The sequence below is a fragment of the Pyxicephalus adspersus genome, chromosome 4 (assembly GCF_032062135.1).
Source record: "Pyxicephalus adspersus chromosome 4, UCB_Pads_2.0, whole genome shotgun sequence".
NCBI classification, from domain to species: Eukaryota; Metazoa; Chordata; class Amphibia; order Anura; family Pyxicephalidae; genus Pyxicephalus; species Pyxicephalus adspersus.
In genome coordinates, this window is record NC_092861.1 from 64,174,410 (window position 1) to 64,201,507 (window position 27,098).

The 27,098-nt window shown below is 34.9% G+C and overlaps 1 protein-coding gene across 1 annotated transcript in view; it reads right to left on the bottom strand.

The window, feature by feature from the left end:
• Positions 1–952: 952 nt before the first annotated feature.
• BMP5 (bone morphogenetic protein 5) overlaps positions 953–27,098 on the bottom strand; it is a 68,872-nt gene continuing 42,726 nt past the window's right edge. The window contains exons 2-7 of the mRNA XM_072408460.1: positions 26,496–26,688; positions 20,559–20,707; positions 4,935–5,135; positions 3,356–3,432; positions 2,982–3,092; positions 953–1,772 (exon numbers count right to left, since the gene is read on the bottom strand). Coding sequence (XP_072264561.1) covers positions 1,623–1,772; positions 2,982–3,092; positions 3,356–3,432; positions 4,935–5,135; positions 20,559–20,707; positions 26,496–26,688 — 881 coding nt within the window. The 3' untranslated portion in view covers positions 953–1,622. The remainder of the gene's footprint in view (positions 1,773–2,981; positions 3,093–3,355; positions 3,433–4,934; positions 5,136–20,558; positions 20,708–26,495; positions 26,689–27,098) is intronic.

The window sequence follows — 27,098 nt, forward strand, 5'->3', positions numbered from 1 at the left end:
GGAGTCATCTAACATAGCATTCTTCTACGAAAGTTGGGCAAGAGCATTGAACTCTGGTTTCTATGCCTGTCCCCATAGAAACATCTTATTGAAAATACTTTTGAATGTATTGTGCTTCTGACAACCACCTGCAGATAACTTGTTGCACAGTGGAAAGAGTTGAAGAATTCAGCTAGTGATAACGTTTTTTTTAGTAAAAGCATGCCCTATTGTTTATACAATTGATGTCTGTTTGTCTAGTTTGTCTTAGAAACAAAAATTTTAAATTAAGTAATAAATAATTGTATATTGTGTAATAATCTTTAAAACACCAATAATGGCAATTAATACACTGTACACAAGCCAAGCCTTGACCTTTTCATTATTGAAATTGTTGAGGATTGTTCTTATAACACATTCACATAAACACATGCATATACAGAAAACTACTTGTGTTTGTGTTTTAAACATCCCCATTCTGATACATGACCTGACCAGACCGAATGTGTCTTCATATATGTACTGTTAATCCAAATATCTAAGCCAGGAGGTTGTGTTTGGTTTTAAAATGATTTTAAGACATTATTAGAAAGTATTTCTGTATAGTGAGATGTTACTAAAAACATGTTGTGATTTAGTTATTGGAGTTTTTTCTTTACCTGATTCAAATTGTAACTACAGAGTGCTTATATTCAAAGGGTAAATTTATAAAGCTGTTAATGCAACTTTTACACTTTAAATCTGGTGAATCTTCCTGGTGCATGTATTGATTACAGTTAAACATTCATCTGCAGTGAATGTTTCCCAAATTACACACTACTGGTTTATATATATACCCTTAAGTCCTAATTGATTTGATGCTAGAAATGATTGTGATGATGACAAAATAGGCAATACACAATGCTACACACAATCAATATTATACAATAGGTTAAAATAGGCGAAACATTCACAGATTTCACCCAAAATGATATTTTTATATAAGTTCAAATAAACTTTATTGAATGTAAAAAAAAAGGTAATTACTAAAAAATTATTGACAAAGAATTTGAATGACTGTAATATAACAAAAAAACTGTGTGGCTGATTCATTCAAATTGCAAAAAAGAAACTGCTTGACACTGCTAAAATAGGGAAATGAAGCAACATTTCCAATGCTGTTTTCCTTTTCTTTTCTCCAGTTTTATTGAGTCAGCTTTTATTTTTGAGTCAGTATTTCTACTTCCTACACCATGACAATTTAATTGTTGATGAGCAAAATAAAAGCTATTGCTAATTAAAATAGCTTAACATCTTGTGTTATCTTCTAAATAAATACTACATGGAAAGTTGCATGGGCATTGGTAATTCTCCACATTTTGCAGTTATTAAATAATTACAAGGTTTTTCTGGTTAATAGATGGTTAATCCGGAATGATTTAAATTAAAATGCGATGTTGAAATCAATGTGTTTATAAAAATTTGTCACATGGGTACATTGTCTTATTACAGCATTACTGAAAAAATAAATTACAAAATTCTAATATATACATAACACTGTACATTTAAATGTATACTGAGATGTATATTTGAAATATGTTTTATTTCCTAATCAGTTCATTGTATGTTATGATGTAATTCTATAGTTAAACCTATATTTCATTTTAATGACATCCACAAGACCTGACAACCATATTTCTATATTTTTTTAAAATAACATTGGAGCTGTCATCAAAGTAAAGCACAGATATGGCATTTAATTTTGTAGGTGCACAACATGGTTTAGGGACATGTTCAGGAAACATCAAATGGACCTGTTGAAAAAAGAATATTATTATGTTACTGTTTATTTTTCCATTCATGCATAAAATACAAAAAATATCTTTAGACATACAGGGGTCTATTTATAATTTTCTCACACATGATTCATACAAGTTTTATCCAATAATCACAAGCAATTGATTTGAAAATTGTGAAAGTCTTGTATGAAAGCATTTATGAATATGAGAATTATATCAATGCATTAGGATGGAGAATAAAAAAAAGATTTATCTTCTGCACTGAATATGCTTTATTAAAAGAGAAAAATTAACTAAAACATGCAAAAGTATTTTACTTATAATTATTTATATTTTAGTAGTTTTTAAAGGAGTTATTAACAAAATACAACTGTCCGGAATCCATTTTGTTATTTAGAGTCTCCTTAAAAACCAAAGGGATAGGTACAAAAATAACAAACTGATTCACAGCTAGAAAAGTCTAAAACTAGAAAATTCAGTGGTTTACTAGGCTTTTTTATGGTTTTATGAAGAACTCCCTCTACCCCAGACATGGTCCCTAGAATTTCTTTATAGATATAAAGAAATTATGTGGATTTGGATTCTAATCCAGTGTAATCAGATGTTTTATTGTTGGTTGCAAAAAGTTTTCTTCCAGAACCAATTGCTGATTGATATTGTGCTTACCCACAACACTGTTTATGTACCAAATAATACATTTACTATACATATGCTGTTTAATTTTCAAAAACCTTAGTGAAGCATCTGAATTGTATCTTTCATCTAATCTGTACATTGGAATAAACTTGTATCTGGTTTTAAATATCATGGTGTGGGTACTTTATTCCTAGGTTCACTCATCCCTATCACAACCTTAGGTGACCATGGATAACATTTTTAATATGTGTCAACTCAATATTCAAATACACCGATAACATCACCACCTCCAAACTATTGGATGATAATTATTATATAAATACATTATAGAAAAACCACGGTTCCATTGGTATCACAGCACCACAGACATCAGCATTTTATAGCCCCAAAAAAACATAACTGAAGTTATGAAAACCTTAATTTTGTGTGCTGCATTATTTCTACTAAATAAGAATCAAATGGAGAAACCACTTGTGTGATTTAGACAATCTAGAGCCAGTGAGTGAGTTGGAAGAGCTGCAAGTTTACAGAGAGAAATAGGTTTAAGAATCTAGTATAAGTACACTTGCATCACTTTAAATTACTCACCAGAGTCTGTACTATGGCATGATTAGTGGCATTCATATGTGCATTTAGTGGGAAAGAACATTCTCCATCACAATAAAAGGCTGCATATCCCTCTGGAGCTATTATCCAGTCCTAGAATAAAACACAATTATCAGATTTAAAAACTGCTATCTCAGCACTGTTTCAGCCTACATTCCTTGGTATATTTTTCTTACTTATAATATGTTAGCAATACTGTGACTAATCTGAAGGCCATGTTTCCTTATCTATTTTAAATTGCATAGCCATATCCAATGAAACAGCAATATTTAATTAAAGGATAATATTTACATGGTTTAATGTACTTTTGCAAGAAGTTATTCAACCTAATACACGCAAATACATTAAATTCTTACCTGCCATCCCAGGTCACGAAAACTGACGTAAAGCTCATGTTTTTTACAGGCCTGCTTCTGCTCACTGGTGTTGTAATCTGTAGGCAAACACAGCCAGATAACATACAGTTAGGGCAAGATATTTGTCATTTATAAATGCAAATCATATACTAGTATAACTACTAAATCCTACTTAATCCATTTATATAGCTGTTATTTATCATGCTCGAGAGTTCCACATTTTTTGATCCTACTAAGGTATATTTAGGTTTAAAAGTGATTTATATGAAAGGTCAGAGCCTGAATCTTGGAATGACATTGGGATACAATGCCTCCCTTAATTGACTACTATGCCTCCCCAGGGAAGAGAGCAATTTTGGTAGATCAGCTTACCAATTTTAACACCTCCATCTTACTACCGTCACTTTGTCAATTTCACAATGACGTCCATTGCCTCACATAATTTACTAACCCTAACATTCCAAATATACATAAAGATTTAAATGTAAATCTGTCATGAGAAAAATCCAGAGCTTTTCATTGTTGACGTCCTGTTTATAGTAGTACTCTGAATGTCTCTGGTTTCATTGCTGAGTCAGTGACCTAAAACTAGAATGCAGACAAGGACTTCATATTATCTATGACTTTCCTCATCTGCGTAAATTCTTCTAGGTCAGTGACTAGTAATAGAGCAATATAGGATCCTGCATTTCTCTCAGAAAAAAGTACTAGCTAACACTATTTTCTGTGGACCATGGTATCTGTGACTCCTTAAGCACATAAATTGAACCTACCTGACTGATATTTTGTCCTGCTGCCTTGCACTGGTATAGGGGTTTAGTAGGGGGATAACATAGTGAACAGTGAAGGACATGTTATCAATACAACCAAAATTATTTGATTATCTCCAGAACATTTAAAGAATGAGGTAAAGACTTTTTATACTATTGTCTATTCTCTGGTGCAGCCTTTTTTGACATTTTAAACCTTTCTAAACAACTTTCAGGTCTTACGGAAGCCCAGCTATAAATACTATATCCACAGCTCAAAGAACATTAGCGTGGTTATCAGTGAGAAGAATGTCACCATTAAAGAGAGCCAAAAAGATCATTGTTGTCAGTTAAACTGTCCCGAGGGGCACAAATTGCTCAATGTTAAATAACTCTCGACAACCTTTGGAGGAACCCTAGGGTTCTGCAGGACCTCACATCCATATACACCATTAAACCGTTGTGGCCCTAGCTCTGTTATAAAGGCCTTACCCTTCTGTTCCCAGTGTCAAGTCTGTCCTGAATAATTTACTCTTATGTTTTTTACTTTTATTATTTAGTAAAAAAAAAAGAGGTTGACTTCTCCACAACAAATCATCCTTGGCACACAAACTACTCCCAACCCCACTTATGTATGACCAAACTTTTTTTGGATTACTAACATTAATATACAGGTGTTGAAAACAACTTGTATTCTTTTTGTTACCCAAATGCATAAAAATACTTTCAGTCCCATTACTTCCAACTGGTGTTCAGTTAAATACAAAAAATGTCATTTTCCCAGTCCAGACTTGCTTAACAAACATTTCAGTTCCTTTTCTGTTTCATACCTGTAATGCTGTGCATTTTTGATGCATCTTGCTGTGATGTAGATTTGTTTTTGTCCTGCTTTTTCCTTTTTCCTGTATTTGCAGCCCTAACTGAACGCAGCAAAACTTCGCTTGCTTTGAAGAAAGCTACTAGAAAAGGCTGCTTTGACTGAGGTCCATGTCTTCCGACAAGGCCTACTGATTTAACATTGACACTCCGGCCTAAAAAAACAAGGAACACATAACTACACAGCCCATAAAGTGGCCAAATAAATTGCTAAAAAAATGGTTATAGCAAAAATAAATTGCAAAATTTCATGACCTGCCTGAGTTTTTTGTTAACTGCAAAAATCCCCACACACCTATTCTGGATGATAGACCATTACAAAAAAAATTAATTTTGAGATCAAAAAATAATAAAGAAACCTTTGGTCTAGTAATCCCTTGCATGTTACTATATTGTATGCAAAGTGCAGTGAAGACTGCTGCTAGAGGATAAGCTTGCATCCATACTTTCCACTTTCTCCATTCCTCCAACTCACCAGCTTTGTCCAGTTGTACATCCATAAAAATGCACAGTCCACACATTCAAATAAAGCACCAACAGACTTTATATAAAAAAATGTATATAACTTATATCAAAAAGCACGGGGCAAGTCTTACAGCACACTCCACCCATTTGAATGTGCTTGTAATATGTGCAACAGCTGAGAGATCCAAGAAGTTTTGGCTGTGATCTTTGCAACACATTCTGAATAGGAGATATTATTTATATAATTATATTATTTTATACTATTATCAAAAGTATCCCTGTTGACTGAATGGTGAAAAAATAAAATTAGGAAAACTATTTTTACTATGGCAAATTATGGTGATTTTAAATAATAAGGGAATATTTGATTGTAAGCTGCTGTGCAGCCACTGAAAAAAGAACAGTGACCGTCTATTCTTAGTAAGTTTTCTACTAACCAACAATGCAGGGAGCTTTTCTTCTGTTAATTTAGCACTCAAGCTGTATGTTATATACTCCAGAATAATACACTCTTCATGCTGTGCAATAAATTACATATCCTTTAAGTATATTACTTCTGTTTATGCTATATACAGAAGGCCAGCTCATTTTATTTTATACCACACAGTATGCACCACTGCAATTGGTACACCTTGCTTCATGCTATGATGCCTTATTTAAAATAAGGCTGAAAAAAAGTGTTCAATATTTTGGATAGACATTAGTATTGTGATACAATGGAAAAAAGCTTCAAGGTTTATTAGTGGGCATCTGCATCCCAAATGTGAAGAGATATTACACAAAATCCTAGCAGAGCTCAGATCAACAAGTAATCATAGATGTAAGCCTTAAACAAACAACCTTCCAAGTTTTGCTTTAAAATAAAATGTACAATGGCACCATGCCAGAGTCTGTATTTCTCAGAAAAAAAGGTTATCACTGCCATAAATGAAGGAGGCAGTTTGATTTGTGGTTAAAGCAGTTTTCATTCTACTTCCACTGTAACAAATGTATTAATTCAGCTCAGACTTCCTCCTTCTGGCAGCCTTATTGCTGTAAAAAGAGAAATTAGGTTTCAAGCCAAATACCATACCTTGGAAGTGAACCACTTTAATACATAAAACAGTAATACAACTTGTTTATTCAGGTGTTTAGTCATTTAAATTGGTTTAGGATGTTCCCAATGACACATTAATGAGTTTAATCATTTTTATCATACTATATGAAACAATGTTGGTATTTATTTGATTTAGGACATTGTGCTCCACAACAGTGTGAACCCTAATATTTTATTAGGGTGAATAAAGTATAACAGTTAACCCACTTTTTTATACATTTAACTTTCTGTTCCAGTTATATCAAAATATTTTTAAATATATCAGTCACGCTTTGCAATGGAAGCAAGGAATGTAACAAAATAACACAACAAAAACGTTTAGCTGCACAAAATGCTTTTAAAACACAAAATTGTGTATTTGAAATGCCCGTCTTAGTAATGTTTTATAATCTACAAAATCTATACAACACCATAAAAGGTACAATGAATGGTACTAAATGACTATTTTAGAGTTGTGTGCCGACTGCAAAGATTTTAAAACATACAAACGTTTGTAGTTGGACACCTGTATGATGATCATATACAATTTGCAATATAGTGTAAATACCTGTGGTGGTGATTTTAGAAAGTGTAAAGTCTTTTAGGATTTTTAGGTGAATGTGATACATTTTTAAACATGAATAGTAAACTGTTTTTGTTAACCAATAGTTTGGCAATGCTTACAATAGTGTTACAATTGTTCATACCATTACTGTATTACATATATAAATGATCAGTTTAGAGTTTTGTAAAGACAGGTAGAACCATTTAATTAGGTACAATGTTTTTAAGAAAAATAGAAAGTACTATTTACAATTTTCTGGCAGTGTGAAAGTCTAAAATTTGAAATGACATATTAGTTGCACGATTATTTCGCTTCCCATGACACATAGCAAATATAACAGTGTTAATTTGCAATAATTATTTGATAATGTGATACTGTATCACTGTGTACACCAGGTCACTATGGAATAAGAAATCCTTTACAAAAGAAAAAATTGTAATTGTATGTAATAGGGACATCAGTGAGTAGACATTTCAACCAGAATAAAATTGTGGTCCAAATCCAACTTTTAAGGTTCAAGTAAAAAAATTGAATTATCACAACTAAAATGAATTTGAATAAGACAAATGACTACTGTTAAGCACTGGGATGCTAACAATTCTAATGCTAATAAACTCTTGCATGCTACAAAAATGTGTTTTGACAGCTATAGTTAAAACTCTTCTCACAGTTCCCTGTCCCTTCTTTCAGCAATTTTGGTGATATTACTATGTTCAGGGCCTTTGTATTAGTTGGCATAAAAAACATGGCTATTCCATTCCTGCTATACTTTAACATTGATTTATTGAGAAAAGACATGTTTTTTTTAATTCGGAACTAGTTTCCAGAGGTCCCCCAGACATCCCTAATTTTTTGTCAATATGATGCCTATATATTTACAAAGGAGAACGGAGGGCAGGATCAGCACAGTCAACTCTGTGGGAAATGAAATGTGAAATGATCTGATAAATTTAGCTACAGGTGGCTCCGGGGTTTGCACTCTGGCCTTTGCAGTGCTAGGTCCTAGGTTCGAATCTCAGCCAGGATTCTATCTGCGTGGAGTTCTTCCCGTATCTTCGTGGTTTCCTCCGGGTACTCCAGTTTCCTCCGACATCCCAAAAACGTGCAGTTAAGTTAATTGGCTTCCCCCTAAATTGACCTTAGACTACATTAACGACATATGACTATAGTTGGGACATTAGATTGTGAGCTCCTTTGATGGCAGTTAGTGACAAGACTATGGACATTGTATAGTGCTGCGTAATATGATGGTGCTATATAAATACTGTGTAATATTAATGTAATAATATTAAATACCAAAGTAAAGCTATGTATACTACTGCAGAGCAAATCATACAACTAAGGGATATCCTTAGTTCAGGTACACTTTAAGATCCCAAAATTGTAACTGTAGTATTCTGCCAGTGCTTACTACACAAGCTACCCACATTTCTGTTGTTCTGTTTGCTTTTCCATATCTTTTTCACCATGACTATCCAGAGCAGCCAAAAATGTAAAAAATGTCTAAAACTACAAAGCTGTTTCAAATCTTAAACTTGCAGGTTTTGTCTTGCAGTCAAATCAATTTGCTAATTTGCTAATTAGATCAATGGATTGCTTCCCTTTGTCTAGAAACCAGTTTGCAGGGATTTTAAAACTAAATAAAATCATTTTACAATGTTCTAATGTAGTTTTATCGTTAGACAGTGTCAAAACAACATATTAGGTTTATGGTTTTAAATATGTAATAACCTATGCTGATTTTGTCATGAATTGAAAGGAAATTCCCAGCCAGCCAAACTGAAAAAGTATATATAGTGAGGACTATGCAGACGGTGTTCACTAATTGAAATAGCTTACTCCCCTCAAAAATAAACTCATACAATATATATATTGCATCTTTAAAATATTTGCCTGCATTAAATGAATGGCTGTCAGCAAGTTACTATTACCAAATTATATAACTTTAAATTATGTTTCCTTTTTTAAATGTTTTCTACACATGCAGCTCTATTTGCAAAACAACTACTGTGTCTACTTTGTGCTGAATAATTAATAATGCATAGTGGCTTACATTTAGAAACTACAAAACAGTTACCTAGCAATTGGCCAAAGGATTTCTTTTTCTATTGTTCAGCTTTAAAACGACAGCTGGAATTGGAATTGGTGACTTTTGAAGGAGTTATTCTAAATGAACAAAGTTGGTATTTTAGGTATATTTGTTAAAACACAGCTTTAACAGTTTGCTGATGCTAACATGGTTTCTTGAACACCCTGCTGATTGAAAGGTTCTTCAAGTCTAATTCAGCTATATCACTAAAGAAAACAACAGATTTGCTTAAAAGGCATACTCCAATCAATCAGAATACAATTCTTACTGTAAGATTCTTTTATTTGCCTTAAGACATAGAAGACCCAGATGTTTTTCTTTTATAGAGCGCATGATTGCCAAGTTTCAAAACTAAAGGTGGTGATGACAACTCCTAAATAGAAACCATGAGGAGCTTAAGGGCTGCAGGCCAATTTTTGAGGACGGGCCCAAGAACAACACCTTTAACTCTTTTTTTGTGTTAAGGGACAGCTATAAAATACTGGCTGCAGCCAAAGAGAATGTTTGCAATTATCAAAGGGTCTATTTGACAACACGTTGCCAGATATTTTTTGGCAATATGAACTTTAATGGCATACAGAAAGCATCAAGAGTGCTCAAGCACACATTGTAACATCAGATATGAGTAAATATACATTGTATGACATGCTGTTTCATATGACTATGCAAAACATGAATATTTGAAAATTATTGTTTCAGGTAAAATCATCAAAAAGTGGTCCACAAGCCCAGTGTACAGTTGAGCAAATCTGTCAAATCTTTTGATTCACAAATTCGAACTCAGGGAAACCCCTTGAGTGTGACACCTGTGGCTTAGTAAAAAAACCCTTGAAATAACATACCTAGGAAATGCTTTAATGCTGTACATGTAACTTATCGTTACCAAAATTAAGAACTATACAGTCTATGGGGTCCTCTCCATTATCCGAATCAGACTCTACAACAGAAATGGAACCTATGTGCCCAGAAAAGAAGGCAGAAGTTAGTGTGTGGCCCATCTGCTGGCTACATCATCTCCATTTCTTCCCTTAAAAGTTAGGGGTCCCATAAGTGACTGGACCTCTTCCCCACAAGCTGTCCCCAAAATGGTTGTGGAGGTTTATAGCGGGAGCCATGTTGAAATCTAGAAGCCCCTTTTGATGCAAGTAGTTTTGTTATTTTAACATTATTATACCCTTTTTGGGAATGGCCCACCACAAACCCTCACAACTATTTGGTGGATAGGTTAGAAGAACATGCGATGATTATTATTTTTTTATTATATATAAACATTTATGTCTCCAAGAGTAGTGAAATCTTAATCACATTGTCACACATTGGAAATCCATCATAAGTAATGACAAGATATAGCTGATAATGCTAATGAGTCAATACTAAATAACAGATTACCCATCATGCGTAAATATAACTGGGAATCCTGGTGTGTTTGCATTTACAGAAAATAAACACATCAATCAACTGCACTTTTTACATTTCACAAAGTCAATCAAAGACTAATCTGGCATCAGGGGTGAATTTTAAAGGCAACTGTTACGATCTTTGAAATGCTGTCACTGTTCAATAATGCAAAGTTTCTGTTTTGTCTTTATCAATACTAATATACATTTTCTGAACATCAAACTCACATTAGTATTGACAACAAGCTATTAAAAATATTGCTCTAACAGCTTAAAAATTCCTTGAGATTGCCTTGAATTTGTTTTTAAATAAAGTCCATTAAAATGTCACATCAATCAAGTTGTACACTGTCTATGGGAAGACAACACTGTTGTGTTTTCTTTTTGTTTAAGAATGAACAGTATTGGCACAATGTTAAAAAAAATGTAAATAAAAACATCAACAGGAACGATCATCAGGTAATAAAACAATTGTGCCGGGTTGACTAGAAAATTAATAAAATTACTGTGGAAATTACTGTTCTAATGACAGATAGGAATGAGCAAATACACCCAGGTTTGATTATCTAAACAGTAATAATACCATTATTCTATGGAAGGGGGGACTTTATGAATGCTTTATTACACAAAAGCACAATTTTTATGGATTCCTGCATCACTTTAGTGGATCCATACTTTATTTTTTTTTTACTTTTACATTCATCATGGGTTAAATACAGCAACCTTATCAGAATTTTTTTTATTAGTGACACATTTTTATTAGGTGGTAATAGGCGTGAATTGTATAGTGGAAGTAGCAGGCACAACAGATGTAAAAAACTATAGAAAACTTTAAAAGCTTTTTAAAGCTAAAGCCCTCAATTTTGAAAAAATTGGCCAATGGCACAACAGTTTCATGATTAAAGCTGCGTACACACGGCAAATTTTTCTCGCCCGATAATCGGTATCGGCCAATTATCGGGCGAAAATCTGCCGTGTGTACAGTCGGTCGTCGTCCATCGTCCGACGACCGTCCTGGCGGATCCATGGACGATGGACGACGACCGATCCTAATGAAAGGGAAGGGGAGAGCGCGCAGCAGGGTGCCGCTCCGTCGCTCTCCCCCTCCCCTCTCCATAGAGCATGAACGGTGCTGTATGTACAGCATCGTTCATGCATCGTGCAGTCTTTTCTCGTTGGAAAGGATCGTGAAAGATCCTTTCCAACGAGAAAAATTGCAGGTGTGTACGCAGCTTAAGTTTGTGCGCTTTCTAATCTCTAATTATTCCAGAAATGTTTGGTGAAATTGGCCAGTGTCAGGAGAGTACATGAGCACTAGAAGAGCCAGCAAATAAAGATATACAAGGCAGATTTTATCTCTGTACAGTGGCCGGACAGTATGCAAGCAGTGAGGTTAGGCCACTGTATAAGAAGAAATGAAGTAGGTTTTATCTTGAAGTATAGTGTAGAGACAACAGCCAAAAATACTGGTCTTTGGTTGGACAGTAAACAAGCAAGACATCTTTATGCCTTATTATGAAATATTAAGGACCGTATATTAACTGAGAGAATGCCCATAAATATGTTTCTATTACTCTGTAATTTGCATGCAGTTTGTTTAGGCTGTAATACAGTATAAGCAGGAGAGGCCAAGCAGTTTTTATCTTGAAATAAACATTAGGATGTACGCTGCTTCAAACATTAAAAATTGTTCTGCTGCGAAAACTTTTTGTGGCACCTTTACAGTGGCAGGGTATGGGAATAGTCTCAAACTGAACACAAAGCAGAATTTATCCTGCAGCTGAAATTTGGAAGGTGAAGTACAGTACATTGCACAGTAAATTTACAGAACTAGAGTGCCAAGGTAGGTCACAAACTTTAAAGCACAGCACAGCTTTACACAGCTCATATCAGAAATGTGTTAGCTGAGATTCAACAAGGAAATGTGGGACTCCTTTCCAGTACTAGAACACTGGAATAGGTCAGGAGAGGTGGCAGAAGCTGTTGGTGGCTAGTCTCAATTTTTTCTTTGTTGGGCCTGCAGTCATCTGGCCTATATTCTGCTTCTTTTTCTTCTCTTATGTCTCCTTGGCCACTTGTTGCCTATAGCCTAGGGCATTGGGGGCCAGGGTAAATATCTCTGTTGGCCCTAGGAAAGCGATAATTCCTCCTTTTCCTCCCGCTGTTATGCTTTCTGTGTCTATGACATTACTTTGTGTTTTCTGTAGCAGAAGCAACAATGGGATTGTATCTCTGATCCCTGGTCATCTTAGCTCAACATTTTTCCCATCCCAAATGATGCGGGGTTTCTTAATGATGTGCCATTGATGAGATAAGATGAACTCCAGCTCCCTAGAGCCGTTTCTTGTACTATAATCACACAAATACTAACTGATGGCATGTCACTTCTGGTGCAGCCTCTGCAGCATGGGTATTGTTGAGTCCCATGTATGGGGGTGTCACATATCAGTCAATCAGTCAATATGATTGTCTTAAGTAGCCAGGGTACTTAATGATTAACCACAGCCATACCAGGTTCAGCACACTGCCATGCAAGGCACATAGTTCCCAGACAAAAGATAGCTAGTGGGTTAGTGCCCATCAACTTGCCCGACTTAAGATAACATGAGATTGGCCACCTCTTGTCCTATGACTGAATAGTGTCATGTGAAACCCAGTATGTGAAAAATATGTAGTGTCCCTGTTCATACTGTTTATACTGTACATCTGTGAACATGTGTACCACGGATGCTGTCCAGAGACAGGTAAATATTCTGTTACACATGCTGGTGGAGGGATGAAATAGCTTTATAATAAAAATAATGATGACTGGATAAATAAAAGGCCACACACTCACCAAGGGGGGCGGTTTGGGTTTTTTTTATGCAATGGGGCAGTGCTGCCAGATGGATTTGGAGAAAGTCATCTATCTGCCCCTAGACAAATTCTTCCCTCACATGTGTCCTGCTTTCCTCCTTTCCTACGCTCTCCTAATCAAGGCTATGAAGGGATTTGCAGAAAAGGATGAGGAAAAGGGGACATTAGCAGCAGCTGCAGGTTACTGGCAGATCTGTACTCTGGGAATGTAAAAAAAAAGAAGGCTTAGCTAGTCAGTCATTAATAGTTTAAATTTATTGCATGGCCACACTAAAAAAATAGTAAAGGAAGATGTGACTTGTCTCTAGATGGGGCAAACTGATAATTGCCTTGTCTTGCAGAACCTGCTTACAACATGCAAAAGGTTGGGTCACATTTTCTTAAAAAATGGGATTGCCTAAATTTAACAAAATCTATGGTAATAGGTGGGATAATCATGTGGCGTGCAGGCAAACACTACTATATAGCACAAACAGCAACAATGCTGCAAATGCTGCATACAAAGGAACCTAGGTCAGAAATACATTACTTTAACATGCTGGCTAATGGTTGCTGAAAATACAACCTTTTATAATGAGCGGGCTGTCACATACCTAAGTTCTATAACGTTGTCCTTTTCAGCTCACACAATTTAGCTAAATTTATTTTCAACTCTGTTGACCACAAGATGACCTGACTGCAACACATGATCATAAGCCAATACTTTAATGTTTGATTCCCCTTTTCCCTAATTTCCTTTAATAAAAATAATTAGCAAAGCAGAGAAAATACAAATAAAATGTCTTCCACATAATAATAAAAAAAACATTTGAGGGGTCTTCTGAAGGTCAGTTCAAAAAATATTCACATCTTACTCTTCCCATGGGTAAAGTTTGGTGGTCTATATTAAACAAGATTGCAACTATCCCATACTGGATGGGTTTTGACTTCACTGTGTTTATTGAAATGTAATGAAGAATGGCAATCACACATTCATGTAGATTCTGTTATTGAAAATACATGTTTATCTACTCATTGTTTGGGATTTGCTGCTTCAGCAGAATTATTGGTATTTTGTTGTTATAAGTACATTTAATTTGTCCCCTGTGTAGAAAAATAAATATATTTAGATTAAAGAAAATGTGTTTTGACTGTTATTTTCATCAATGTAAGCTCTCTGCTTTAAATGATTCTACATTTCTAATCCAATCTTTGGCAGCAGAGAAATGTTAATCATAATATTATATTAATGTTAATTTATTTTAAAGAGACATTTGTGACCTTAATTAGCAGCTCAATATAAAATAAAAGGATCATTTACATATAATGTGTAAATAACTAGACTTTATTTTAGGAACAAAGAGTGCAATTAGTAAAGTATTAATTGGTATGCATTGCTGCATGTAAACACTTGTGTATATTTAATAAATAGTTCCATTATTCAGTAAAGTATTCAGTTCACTTTTTCAGTAAAGTTTTATTTGAAAAGGTATGTACCTATTTGCAGTGTAGTTTCTTTTTTACTTTAATTCTTGTGGGCAATATTATTTTACAAAATATGTCTATTAAGCACATAATTCAGTTGATTGGAATTATGAAAACTGATAAACCAATGGAATAAATTGGAAAATAGGTACCAAACTCTTCCTTCAACAACAAATTATTAATTTTAATTGTAAGTGTTCAGGAATCTTTACTTATGGTTCACAGCATTTACTTTGTTAAATTAACCCATTATATGCAGATAAAAGAAAAAAAAAACAGAATTTGCTCTTTACATGACTGAATAGCTGGTGGTAATAGTTACACATGTATAATACTACATAAATAAACCTATTTTAGGGATAAGCTAATGTTTTATATTTGTATTCAACTTTAAGTAAAACAGAACTAAGATGGATGCATTGTAAATTAAAAATTGTTGGCCCACATCCTCTTAACCATCTATTCTTAAACTGTGAGGCATGATGCCCTCCTAGTGATGGATGTTGGGGAGCTCTAAAATATTTATATTAAGCTGAACTTTACATGCTATAATAATGTTTTTTATCCCCCATATTGAGAACTCTATATTGGTAAAGTATCAATTGTTATGCATTGCTGCATGTAAACACTTGTGTAATTTTTTTAAATAGTTCTATATCAGCTTTACTGAAGTATAATGTTTATATTTATAAATGTTAGAACCTGTTTATGAAGGGACAACATTTTGTTTTCTTTTGTACTTTGTCATAAATGTCTATCAGAAAGTTTAATTCACCCCCTCAAATTGTAAATAAACCAGTATCACTTAAGCTACGTACACACGGCAGATTTTTATCGCCCGATAATCGGCATCGGCCAATTATCGGGCGAAAATCTTCCGTGTGTACAGTCGGTGTCGTCCATCGTCCGGACGACCGACCTGCCGGATCCACAGACGATGGACGACAGCCGATCCTAATGAAAGGGAAGGGGGGAGCGGGGTGCCGGTCCATCGCTCTCCCCCTCCCCTCTCCATAGAGCATGAACAGTGCTGTATGTACAGCATCGTTCATGCATCGTGCACTCCCTTGTCGTTGGAAAGGATCATGAAAGATCCTTTCCAACGACAAAAATTGCAAGTGTGTACGCAGCTTAACCTATACGTTTGTTCTCTTGCTAACCAAGGAAACCTTCCTTTCTTCTTCTTCTTTGCCCATCTTGATTTGCCATGAAAGCCTGACACACAAGGAATTCATCTATCCCCAGCACAGGCAAGGCAAGCCAGGATTGCTAGGTTTTCCCATCAACCAAAGCCGACGCTGTGCATGTGCAGTTCAACTTTTTCACATATTCCTGGCATGGTTTGGCAGTTTTTGCAGTCGGACAGCCAGCATAAAACTTTGGCCAAACCAGGTGTCAACTAAAAGGAGATGGTGTACCTTATACCAGATAGTCAAAATAAATATCCAAAATCTTACATATAGTAGGTTTTACTTATCTAGATCTTGTGTCTATTAAGACAAGAAAGCCTTGAATAATTTGTAGTCAAGGGTCCAAGCATACAAAACAGTATTAAACTGGAAATAAAATAACACTTTTAAAATTTGGCATCAGACAGGGCTTTACTGCAGATAGAGACCGGGAGTGTCCCTTCTAATAACAAACATTTGTACCTGACCAATTACCTTGAACCTAAATAAAAAAATTCCCCTGCACAATGGATGAGTTTTCACATGTGTGGTAATTTTATTACATAAAGATACGACCTTTCTCTTCTGCGTTAAATGACTCTCCTGGCCAGAGTTTGATTTATTTTTGGGTTTAGTTCCACTTTAAATTCATATTGTGTATCATAAAGTTCAGCAAGTGAGTCTTGCATATTACACGTTCCTTAACTCATCAAGATGCTACACAAGCCTTCAGAAAGAAATATAAAAGTTGGAAGTAGAGATGGATTCAGGTATTATTGAGCGGGGTGTTTTTAAACATAGGCCTACTAAAAATGTCTCAAAAAAGCTTTTACTGGGAGAAGTTGTTTAAATATTTTATTTTTAGCATTACATCTTGATAATTATGGAATGATAGTTATGCAACAAAAGGTATTTCATAAGCAACCACAGACTAAAAACACACAGGTACCAAAGAGGAAAAAATAGATATAACATTGTGTCTAAATACAGAAAGTTTATATAATCGTCCACTAAGAATATTTTTAGATTTATTATTCTGATTTAGAGTTACTTAAGATTTAATCTACAAAATATCTTTGTGTTATTGTAAAAAACAATTAAGGTATGTTTTTATCATTTAAAACAATACAGGCAGTTGAACTGAACTGTGCAATTTAGTTATGTATTTTCACTTTTATTTTTTTAAGATCTGCTGGATTAAATAGTTTGTTCAATAAGCAATAAAATATAAATGTTGACTTTTTTTGTAAGTTTTATCCAATTCTGGTAAACTTTTGTACTTTCTAATTTTAATATTTTGGTATGTTTTTAGAAGCCTAGTAAAACAGTATTTTTTTAATAAACATTTATATTTTGTACAAGAACGGGAAATGTATTCAAGATGGATATGAAAGGATAGCTTGAACTCATCAAAAATGATCCAAAGAAATATTTGAAGATCTGTTATAATAATGATTTGATGAACTGTAATAATTCCAGCAATACAGTTGGCAAGTGCAGAAAGGTTGAAAAACAATGCACTAAGCATTAACACAAATACAGTTTAATACATTTTCCCAGCATATTTATAACTTATCAGGAAAAAATAAATGATCATACTCTCATGTTGATAGTTGACTTGTAAATGCTTCTTTACAAAAGTGGGGCATAATATATGTCAGGTAAAAAACGCAGCATTTTGGAGACTGAAAATGTTCTAAGTGGCTTAATATTTGTTCATTTGCTAGGTGTCATAGGCCTGCTCTATATACTTGTAGTAATTTTAGGCAGTCAGCAGCCCCCAATGCACTCTCTCCTCCATCTCATCTCAGCCAGTATTGCACAGCTCTACTACTTCTTTGGTTACCTTTTCACCCTACATCATCACCATTGCTAGTTGAAGAATGGTACAACTAGAAGTTGGAACAGACAGATGAATATATTGGATTCTGTTGCTTGTAACTATTTAAAATAGTCTAGTAACCAAGATGGATTTTTTGTTATATTTCCTACTATTTAAAATAAATACAAAACGTATATTTTTAAATAAGATATGTAGAACTGTCAGCTTTTGAGGGAAAGCATTATTTCTTTCTTTCAGACACCCAAAAACAGATCAGTTATTTTATAGTAATTACATTGTATTTTTAAGCATTTATACTGGGCTGGCATCTTCTGGAGCAATTTTATAATCACTGTTCCTCAATCAAATGTCTTTGTTAAGGGCAATTTTGTAAGAATCCAATTAACACACCAGAATGTTTTTAGGAAGTAGTAGGAAACCCATACAAATATCCTGCACATGGTGTCCTGAGATTTTAACCTGCAGCTGATTCATATACATGGTGTATGAGGCTAGTATCATTTAGTGTAGGTCTGGGCCCCTTTTTATTTGAAAAAAAACAAGAATATTATTTTTTTTAATTATTATTATTAATAATAATAAATAGAATTTATTTAAACAGTATTTATATAGCACCAACATATTACGCAGCACATTAAAAAGGGTTGCAAATGACAGACAGATACAGACAGTGACACGGGAAGAGAGGACCCTGCCTCGAAGAGATAAAAAAAGTTAGCAAGATGAAAAACACTGAAAGATCTTGAAAGATATGTTTGTGTTAATTAACAACATTCTGACAACCCTGTCACAGTCACCTAAGTATAGATCACCCGGTCAAATGCTTTCCCCAAGAACCTGTGTTTGTTAGGTCCATATCAACCAAGAGAAAGACCATGTAGATGAGTATAAGAGGCTTTGAGAAAACACAGGTTATCATATTTGAACATAGGTTTAAATACAATACTAATCACATTTTTGACAAAACAGTAACTTAAGCTATGAAAAACACTTAACAAACATTTTACTTCATCTTCATAAACAGAAAAATCATATATATTGTGATTGTAATGTTAGTTTAATTTCAAACGGACCCATCCTGAACTTGTTAAACCCCACTGAAGTCTATGTGGGTAAAGCTTGCTACTAAATTCCCAGTTCCCATATTCTTATTTTTGGGGCCTTCATTGAAAGACCAAACATGCTTCAAAGCAAGGGTTGCATGTCCTTCCCCAGAGAAAAAGAATTGCTGGAGTAGAAGAAAGGTAACCCAAACAAACTAAATAAAACCAAACACCCCACTCAGTGCTTGTATGATAGCCATCACTGAGAGATTTTTACATATTTTCATTTGAACATTTTTTTTTTCTCTTAAATCCATTCTTGCCCTGGTCAAGAAAACATGGATTGAGCGAGAGGTAGCCCAGTATGCACTTGACATACTATGCTGCCCTGCTGCTTGTGGTATGTCAGACAGGATAGGGATTTTTTGGACAACATTTACTAAACCTTTAATGACTTTAGTGTATAGTAGATATGGAAGTTGATTCTGAGATGCGTGTGTGCAGTATTTTCTGTGCTATGTTTTTCCTTTTTTTCTTCAAAGAATGCAGTGAGGTGATGCTCTTGACATTTGAATGAACTGTCCTCAACAACAGCCTAATGGGATTCTAACACTAAAAGTTATAATCTAAAGAGAAAATGAAAACAACGTCTAATGGATAAAAATGGATATGGTGTTGAAAAACAGCTAGGTAGGAATCATTTGTTCACACATTCAAAGCACATAGGAATTTATGGTCAAAAAAATATTTCTCACTAAGCATTTCTGTGTTCCTAAAGTTTACCAGGACCAGAAAAAAATACGAAAGACATCATCTTCTATAACACAGGGCAGAAATATCAAAAGTGTGGGATGGGAATAACTTCCCCGGTTAGATGATATTAGATTCATTTTAACACTATTTAAATACCTTTAAACCCATAAGGCTCTCTCAAATAAAATCACATGCATTTTGTTGAACAATGAAAATAAAGTAACATTTCAAAGATCAAACAAAAACACACTCAAACACACACACTTGACACATACAAACATGATAAAGCTGTGTGAAATTGTACGACTTATAAATGTACACTACATTGATTCAGATATAGACATCACAGCATTTATAATCAAAGTGCCCATTCTTGATAAGGTTCTATGGAGAGGGTAGGTGGGAGAGTGAGCCAACAGCACCCCACTATGCCCACCTCCCTTTTATTGCGGTCACTCATCATCTGTCATTCATGGATCCATCAGGTCAGATCCATAAATGACATTGGGCAACCTATGAACACATGTCAGATTTTCATCTGAGACAAGCATGACTGTTCATATCAGGTGAGAATCATCTGACATGTGCACACTGTCTAAGCCTAACTTTACAGGAAAAGTTGATTTAAGACATCTATATCATAATTCCTTTGTTTTTACATGCAGTTTTCATTAAAGAATGTTTGCATTTATTCACTAAAAGCTAAATCAAAATTTAAATTACTGTTATTAAATTAAATATTCTTATGACCTGTTTGATCTACAGCACAAAATAATGTTAAACAGTAACACAACTACAAAAGAAACTATTCAACTTTATAATTGGGAAATATACCGTATTACAAAAGAAAATACCTTACCGTCTGATGTTTCAACACACAGCTGTAATCCCAAATTGTTCTGTGGATTAACCACCCAGTGATTACTGGTCACAGTTATATCAAACACTAGCCAACCAACTTCATAGGCAGGGACTCTCTGCGTGTCTAACAAAAAGAGGTCTGCATCTCTGAAAAATACATTAAAAACACGAACAGTTTTACTAGCATGCTGGTAATAATATGCTCAGTACACTATCCTTCAAATATTAAAATGTTTTTAGGCTTTTAGTCACCTCGCACAAAGTTAGGTAGGAAATGAGTAAAAGATACCACATTACCTAAAACACTGACACAGCTGTGTTTACTGATTGATAATAGGCTGTCACTGATGTTCTTATCGTCTAGCAGGCATTTACTTGGAAACTATCAGTTATATATTATAACATTATACATTATATCTGTTATTACTGTAAGTAAATGATACAAAATAAAATCCCGAAAGTACAAAAGCTTTTCCAGCAAGACAGCATATCAAATGATGGTTGTCAGGGAATATCATTACACAATTCTTTGTCAAACAAACAATATGTATTTGATTCAAGTAAGGTGATTTTAAAACCTATGGATTTAATTAGTCGACCACAACAGGTGTTTGAGCACCTACTGAATCAAAAGTTTACAAAGTGTCACAATCATCTCCAACATACAAAATAAAATTGTGGTCAATATGATGTCCTTAACTTCAATCATGTGGCTATACCATCTTAACAGAAATCTTATCTTTAGTATGACAAAACCCCCAAGCAGCCATGGAGTTGTCATTTAAATAATACTTTGTAGTATTCCTCTGCTATCGTTTATTCATATTTGAGCCTCAATGCCACTCATTTATTGTAGGAATTTGCACATAGTAGAGCTAAGTGAAAACTCCATTCTGTACTGCCAGCTCCTGCTTTGTGCATTAATAAATCTTTTCCAACAGACATTTATGTTTAATTAATTTAAGGGTGCACAATAATAAATTGCTTCTGCTCTGTGCCTGCATATTTTCTCCTACTGCTGCAACCTGTTTTCAGACCATTCCAGGATTTCTAATATGTAAGATACAGTATATGCAGCTTCTTAAAAACTTAGCAACAACTTGAAAGTTTAAATCCTCCCAAAGATAATAATGTTGTTTTTCATATCCTGAAGTATGTTGAGAAAATATTTTTTTGAAAAAGCTGATGTAATATCTTTCTAGATATTAAAGCAGCTGATCAATTATATTTAATCCACTGTAATCAAAATCCACCCTATTTCAGTTTTATTAAAATACCAGCTGTAGTTCATACTCTGTCGTTTTAGTAAAAACATTCTGACCATGACCTAGACCTGAAAAGAAAGATTCCCATAGTTATTAAATAAAATATGCAATTATAAACACATTTTCTAATTTAGGAATTTAGGAAGAATGTAAACAAGACTTTTGATTTACTTTTCATTAAAAAATTAGCTTGATATACTAATGCATAGCATTCATGTTTGGGAAGGTTTTAGACATAAACACACCTATTTTAGGGTCACTAAACTTACCCATGTATGATATTACAGAGCACAGTCATGTAAGTCATTCAGAATCTGATCTAAGCAACTAAATTCCCCATTAGACCTCATTATGCACATACAGATGTAATTACATTAGGTAAACATTCATATTGTGTTTACGAGTATGGTACAATCCAAAGGAGTATGTAATAAAAGTATAAAACCTAGAGGTGAAAAAAAATACAAATTAGTTACTCAAAGTCATATTGTTAACCCACAACTGACTTGCTTGCAGCCAGGAACATAACTGTAGTCATAGTGGGCCTTTGCTATGGGGCCCAGAAGTACTAGGGAGGAAGTACCACACTCTTGATTACACAGTGTTTTGTGCAAGAAACCATAGCACTCTGGCACCTAAAATAAATTAAAGGTTTGTGTATATATATTTATATATAGATATATATATATATATATATATATATATATATATATATGGTGCTGAGAAGTTCCTGGCTTTGCCCCCTTCCAGATGAAATATAAAAATGAGTTTGGGGGCATATGACAGCCTAATATCTTAGTATGTAACTGTGCAAATATCGGGTCTTTGCGATTCTTGAAACAGTTTTTTCTTTAGTGAGAAGCTGTGATGGCAGAGGCACAAGCAAGTTTCACATTGTTGGAGTTACGGGCCGTCATGAAGTTTTTGTTTCTCCAGGGAAAGTCAGCAAAGGACATTCACAAATGTGAATGTGAGATGTCACAAACACTGGGGGAGAGGTGTCCTTCCTACAGCACTGTCAAAACCTGGATATCTTGTTTCAAGACTGGGCATTTCACCGTTGAAGATGAGCCCCGCAGTGGGCGCCCCCCAACCTCAACTGACCCGGCAACCTGCGATGCTGTCCATGAGCTGATTATTGAGGACCAGTGAATATCCGCAAAAAAGATACTTGACATCCCACAGGAGCATGTTGGTTTGTTATCACCACTATTCTAGACTTGCGCAAGATATCAGAGAAGTGGGTGCCGAAATGTTTGAACAGATCAGAAGAAGGAACAAGTTGAAGCATCCAAAGCTGTTTTGGCCCATTTTGAAGCTGAACAGGACTTTTTGGCTAGGTTAGTGGCTGGCTCTGCATCTATGATCCTGAAACCAAGGAACAGTCAAAGGGACGGTGGTCCCCGTGGCCGAAGAAGTTCCGAACCCAGAAATCAGCCAAAAAAGTCATGGTGTCCATTTTCTGGGACTTCCTACCTCAGGGCTCTAGTATCACCAGACAGTATTATGCTAACCTCCTGGACCAGCTCAAGGAGGCAATTAAGACGAAACGCTGTGGAAAGTTGATCCGCTGCGGATTCTTTTTTTGCAGGACAATGCACACGTCTAACGTTGCGGCTGCCAAATTGAACACCATATGTTTCCAATTGGTCCACCATCTCCCTACTCACCTGGCCTGGCCCCTTATTATCTGTTCCCGAATTTGAAGAAACACCTGAAGGGGCAACGTTTTGAGGACATTTCTGACGTCAAAGATGCTGCTGAGAGCTGGTTTGCGGTCCAACCAAGGGACTTTTAATTGAATGGTCTAGAAAAGCTGCAACTACGCTGTACCATGTGCATCAGTCTCAGGGGGAATATGTTGAATAAATATGTTATTTCATGACTCTGCACTCTTCTTTCTTGGCAAAGCCAGGAACTTCTCAGCACCCCCTTATGTGTATATATAAATATAATATTTAGGGACCTTTATTAAATTGATATACCAGTACAGTGTTAAAAGTATAACCTTTCAGACGCATATTAGAGAGATATTAGGAAACTTGATGGTTTTGCTATGGGGCCCCATCATACATAGTCAGGGTCCATGCAGCTTAAGTTTGTAGGTATTGGTTTAAGCTATACATTTTTAATGTGCCCTTTAAGGTGAAACTTGATAGGGTTGTCTACCCTACCAAGTCTCTGTTGCCCTTTGCTTTTTAGACAGGGAAATAGTAACACAATATTACATTTCTGAAAACTGAGTGTTAAGTGAATGGTTCAGAATTGCTTGATCACATGAGCAGTAACAGTAAATTAATATATATTTGCCATGTCACCTAGATAAGTAACATTCTTTCCTTCTCAAATATATGATTATAGACTATTTCCAAAAAAGGAAAACCCTCTCACCTCTCTCTTGCTCCCTCCTTCCCCATAAGCAGTAAGTGAACCTGTGCCTGTATTATAGACTATACCAAAGAATTTCAATTGTTCCTATCCATGACTTTACTCTGACTGTTCTCTATTATATAATGTTTTCTCTTTGCTGCAGTCTTTTGGGGCCTGAAAGAACCCTGTCACTAAACAGCCAAGAAAAAAGGTCCAAGACACTGAGGCAGCAATGTGGTCACAACAAAAAGGACTCGGGACCTATAACATCATACTTTTTTTTCTTAATTTAGTGATTAGTTTGGGAAAGGGGAGTGGTAAGAGAGAGATTATGCCAGCTTTAAAGATTAAATAATTACTTTAGAAAAGAGCTTGAGATATCAATAAATTAACCTCAAGGAAGTATTTGATTCTGAAAAAACAGTAAGCCAGTTACAGAAGCAGAAAAGGCATTTAGGAAATCCATAAAACAAGGTCTACTGCCAAGGGTTATAAGAGAAATTTGACATCTTTGACATTTTAGGAAAATTATAGCTTTAACGTTACATTTGCTAACAGTTACCTTTATAGCATTTACTGATTGTTGGATAATTACATGCCGTTACACAAATTACTTTTTAAAATTAAAACTTGCCGAATAATACTGAAAATATGTTAGAACAAAAACAAATGCTATTTGCCTATTCACCTTTTTTGCATCGCATGTAGCACTATAGCCTGCACCAAGCTCCCTGTGCATTTTTTGACAGTATTCTGCCTATTATTTGAAAACAAAATCTACTAACAAGGCTCACCCCCAATGAATACAATGTTTTTTACAGCTAAATTCACATTCACTAAAATTTCAGATAGGATATATTCAAGTAAAACCCTGACAGGTTTGCTCATCTGTACTGCCTAATGACACATAAGATGATCAATGAAGACTTAAAAATACATAAAAATTACAGACTAGGTCTTACAGTTTTACAGATTGAGTTGATGAATTACTTGGAGTACAGAACAGCAGTAGAAAACAGCCTTATGAGTGTTCTAAAAAACTGTCTATACTTCCCAAAGCAAGCTCATTCTCACTTACATTCTTTCAATAGCTTAGAAAATGAAATCTAGTGGCACCTATGTGTAACACAGAATATTTAATATAGCAGCAGCTGCCATGATAAACTGCTTTTGTGTTATCCATGTCTGCCTAAAAATAAAACTTGCGGGTGCTGCAGAATAAAACTTTATCTGGTTGTAAGCCAACCGCTTAATCCAAAGTAGCAATTGAAAAGTCAAACAGAAGCTGGGATTGAATTCTTAGTTTACTTAAGATCTCTCCAAGTATATACTCCTGTTACCTAAAATATGCAAACTTTTGACCTGAAGACAAGAAAAAAAAAAAGAAAAAAATCTATATAGAAATTACCGAACAAGAACAGAAAGGAAACCCTGTGGTTTGAAAACAGCAAAGCTATTTCATGGAAAAATGTTATAGACGTGTGTATTAAATGTTCAGTAAACCTGAAACAAAACATTACTTTATTGTTGCAAAAATGGCTATTAGCCTATAAACTTTTGAACAGATGCACCCATACCTGCACATTGTAATATCACATCATCACTAATAATTTAACTTTCCTGGGTAGACTACTGTGTTTTGTATGTCTCTATCTTATACTAAACTTATGTTAACCTCTAGGTAAACCCAAAAGGGTTTTCATGCCTCATTCTTGCAATCAGATTGTCCTTGCATGAGATTTCTCCTTAGCTTTTCTATTTATTAGATAAAATGTATTGTCCCATAGTGTGACCTCAGGTTCCCAAATCTTCATTTTTAAGCAGAAGTGGAAATTTGCAGTGCCCTGCATCAGTTCTGGTTTAAACATTCACTCTGATATGCTTCCCTAAAAAGCCCTAAGCCCCCAGGTATTTTGTGGGCTGGCTCTGTAGCATTATGGGCACTGACAGGGGAGTGGAGAACTCCAATGTCTGCAGTTATCGTGATAGTATGCAAACCACCCACAACCCCTTATTAGTACGAATTCCGCCACCTACTCTGGATATTAACTTATGGTTTCTTCATACAAGTGGACTAAATAGCCACATCTTGTACAATCCTAGATTAATTGAAACCCATAGCAATTACAAAGCATTCAAGAAATATTTATATTATTAACAATTGCATTAGTTACCTCAACACACATGTGTTTTCATTATGTTACTTTTTTAACATATACACATGTGTTAACCTATAACACACACTTTTTATCTATCATTTTTGTTATTATACACATAAATGCCTGTTCTTAATACACTACCTATTTGAATATTCCTTGATGATCTGATAAATACTAATCTTTAAGGTTTCATTCCCAAAGCGATTGTTGCTTCGATCCTTGTAGATGCGAAATTCTGCTGCTGTGACAGCTTCCCCACGTGGGATTTGAGTGAGGTCAAATCGGAATTCCTTGTAGTGCCTTCGGTGGTGTGAAAAGTCCTTGTCTCTTTCAACTGAAAGGAAAAAGAAAATTCCATGAGTGAGCCCTAAATACAGCCAATGATTAACTGTGAATTTATATGGCTTAGAAATGAAAACATTCTGGCAGCCTTGTATGACAGTGGGTAAACAGCAAAACCACAAATCCAGACATAGCTTCCAGGTAAAGGAAGAAGTAGTTTTCACTTCAAACGGGAAAGAAAAAAACTCATTAGTTTACTAAGATTTCACAAGAGCAACTGGAAATAATAGTAGAACAGCTAAAACGTTTATGCTGTAAAAGTGGTTTCAGACACAGGCAGAGGAAAGGTAAGAATGAAAGAGGACACTGTACTGTAAGGGAACAACTTCTATGGAAAATAGAAATCCCTAGCAGACCCGCGACTGATATTTATTTAACACCATCACTACCCCCGCTCATGCT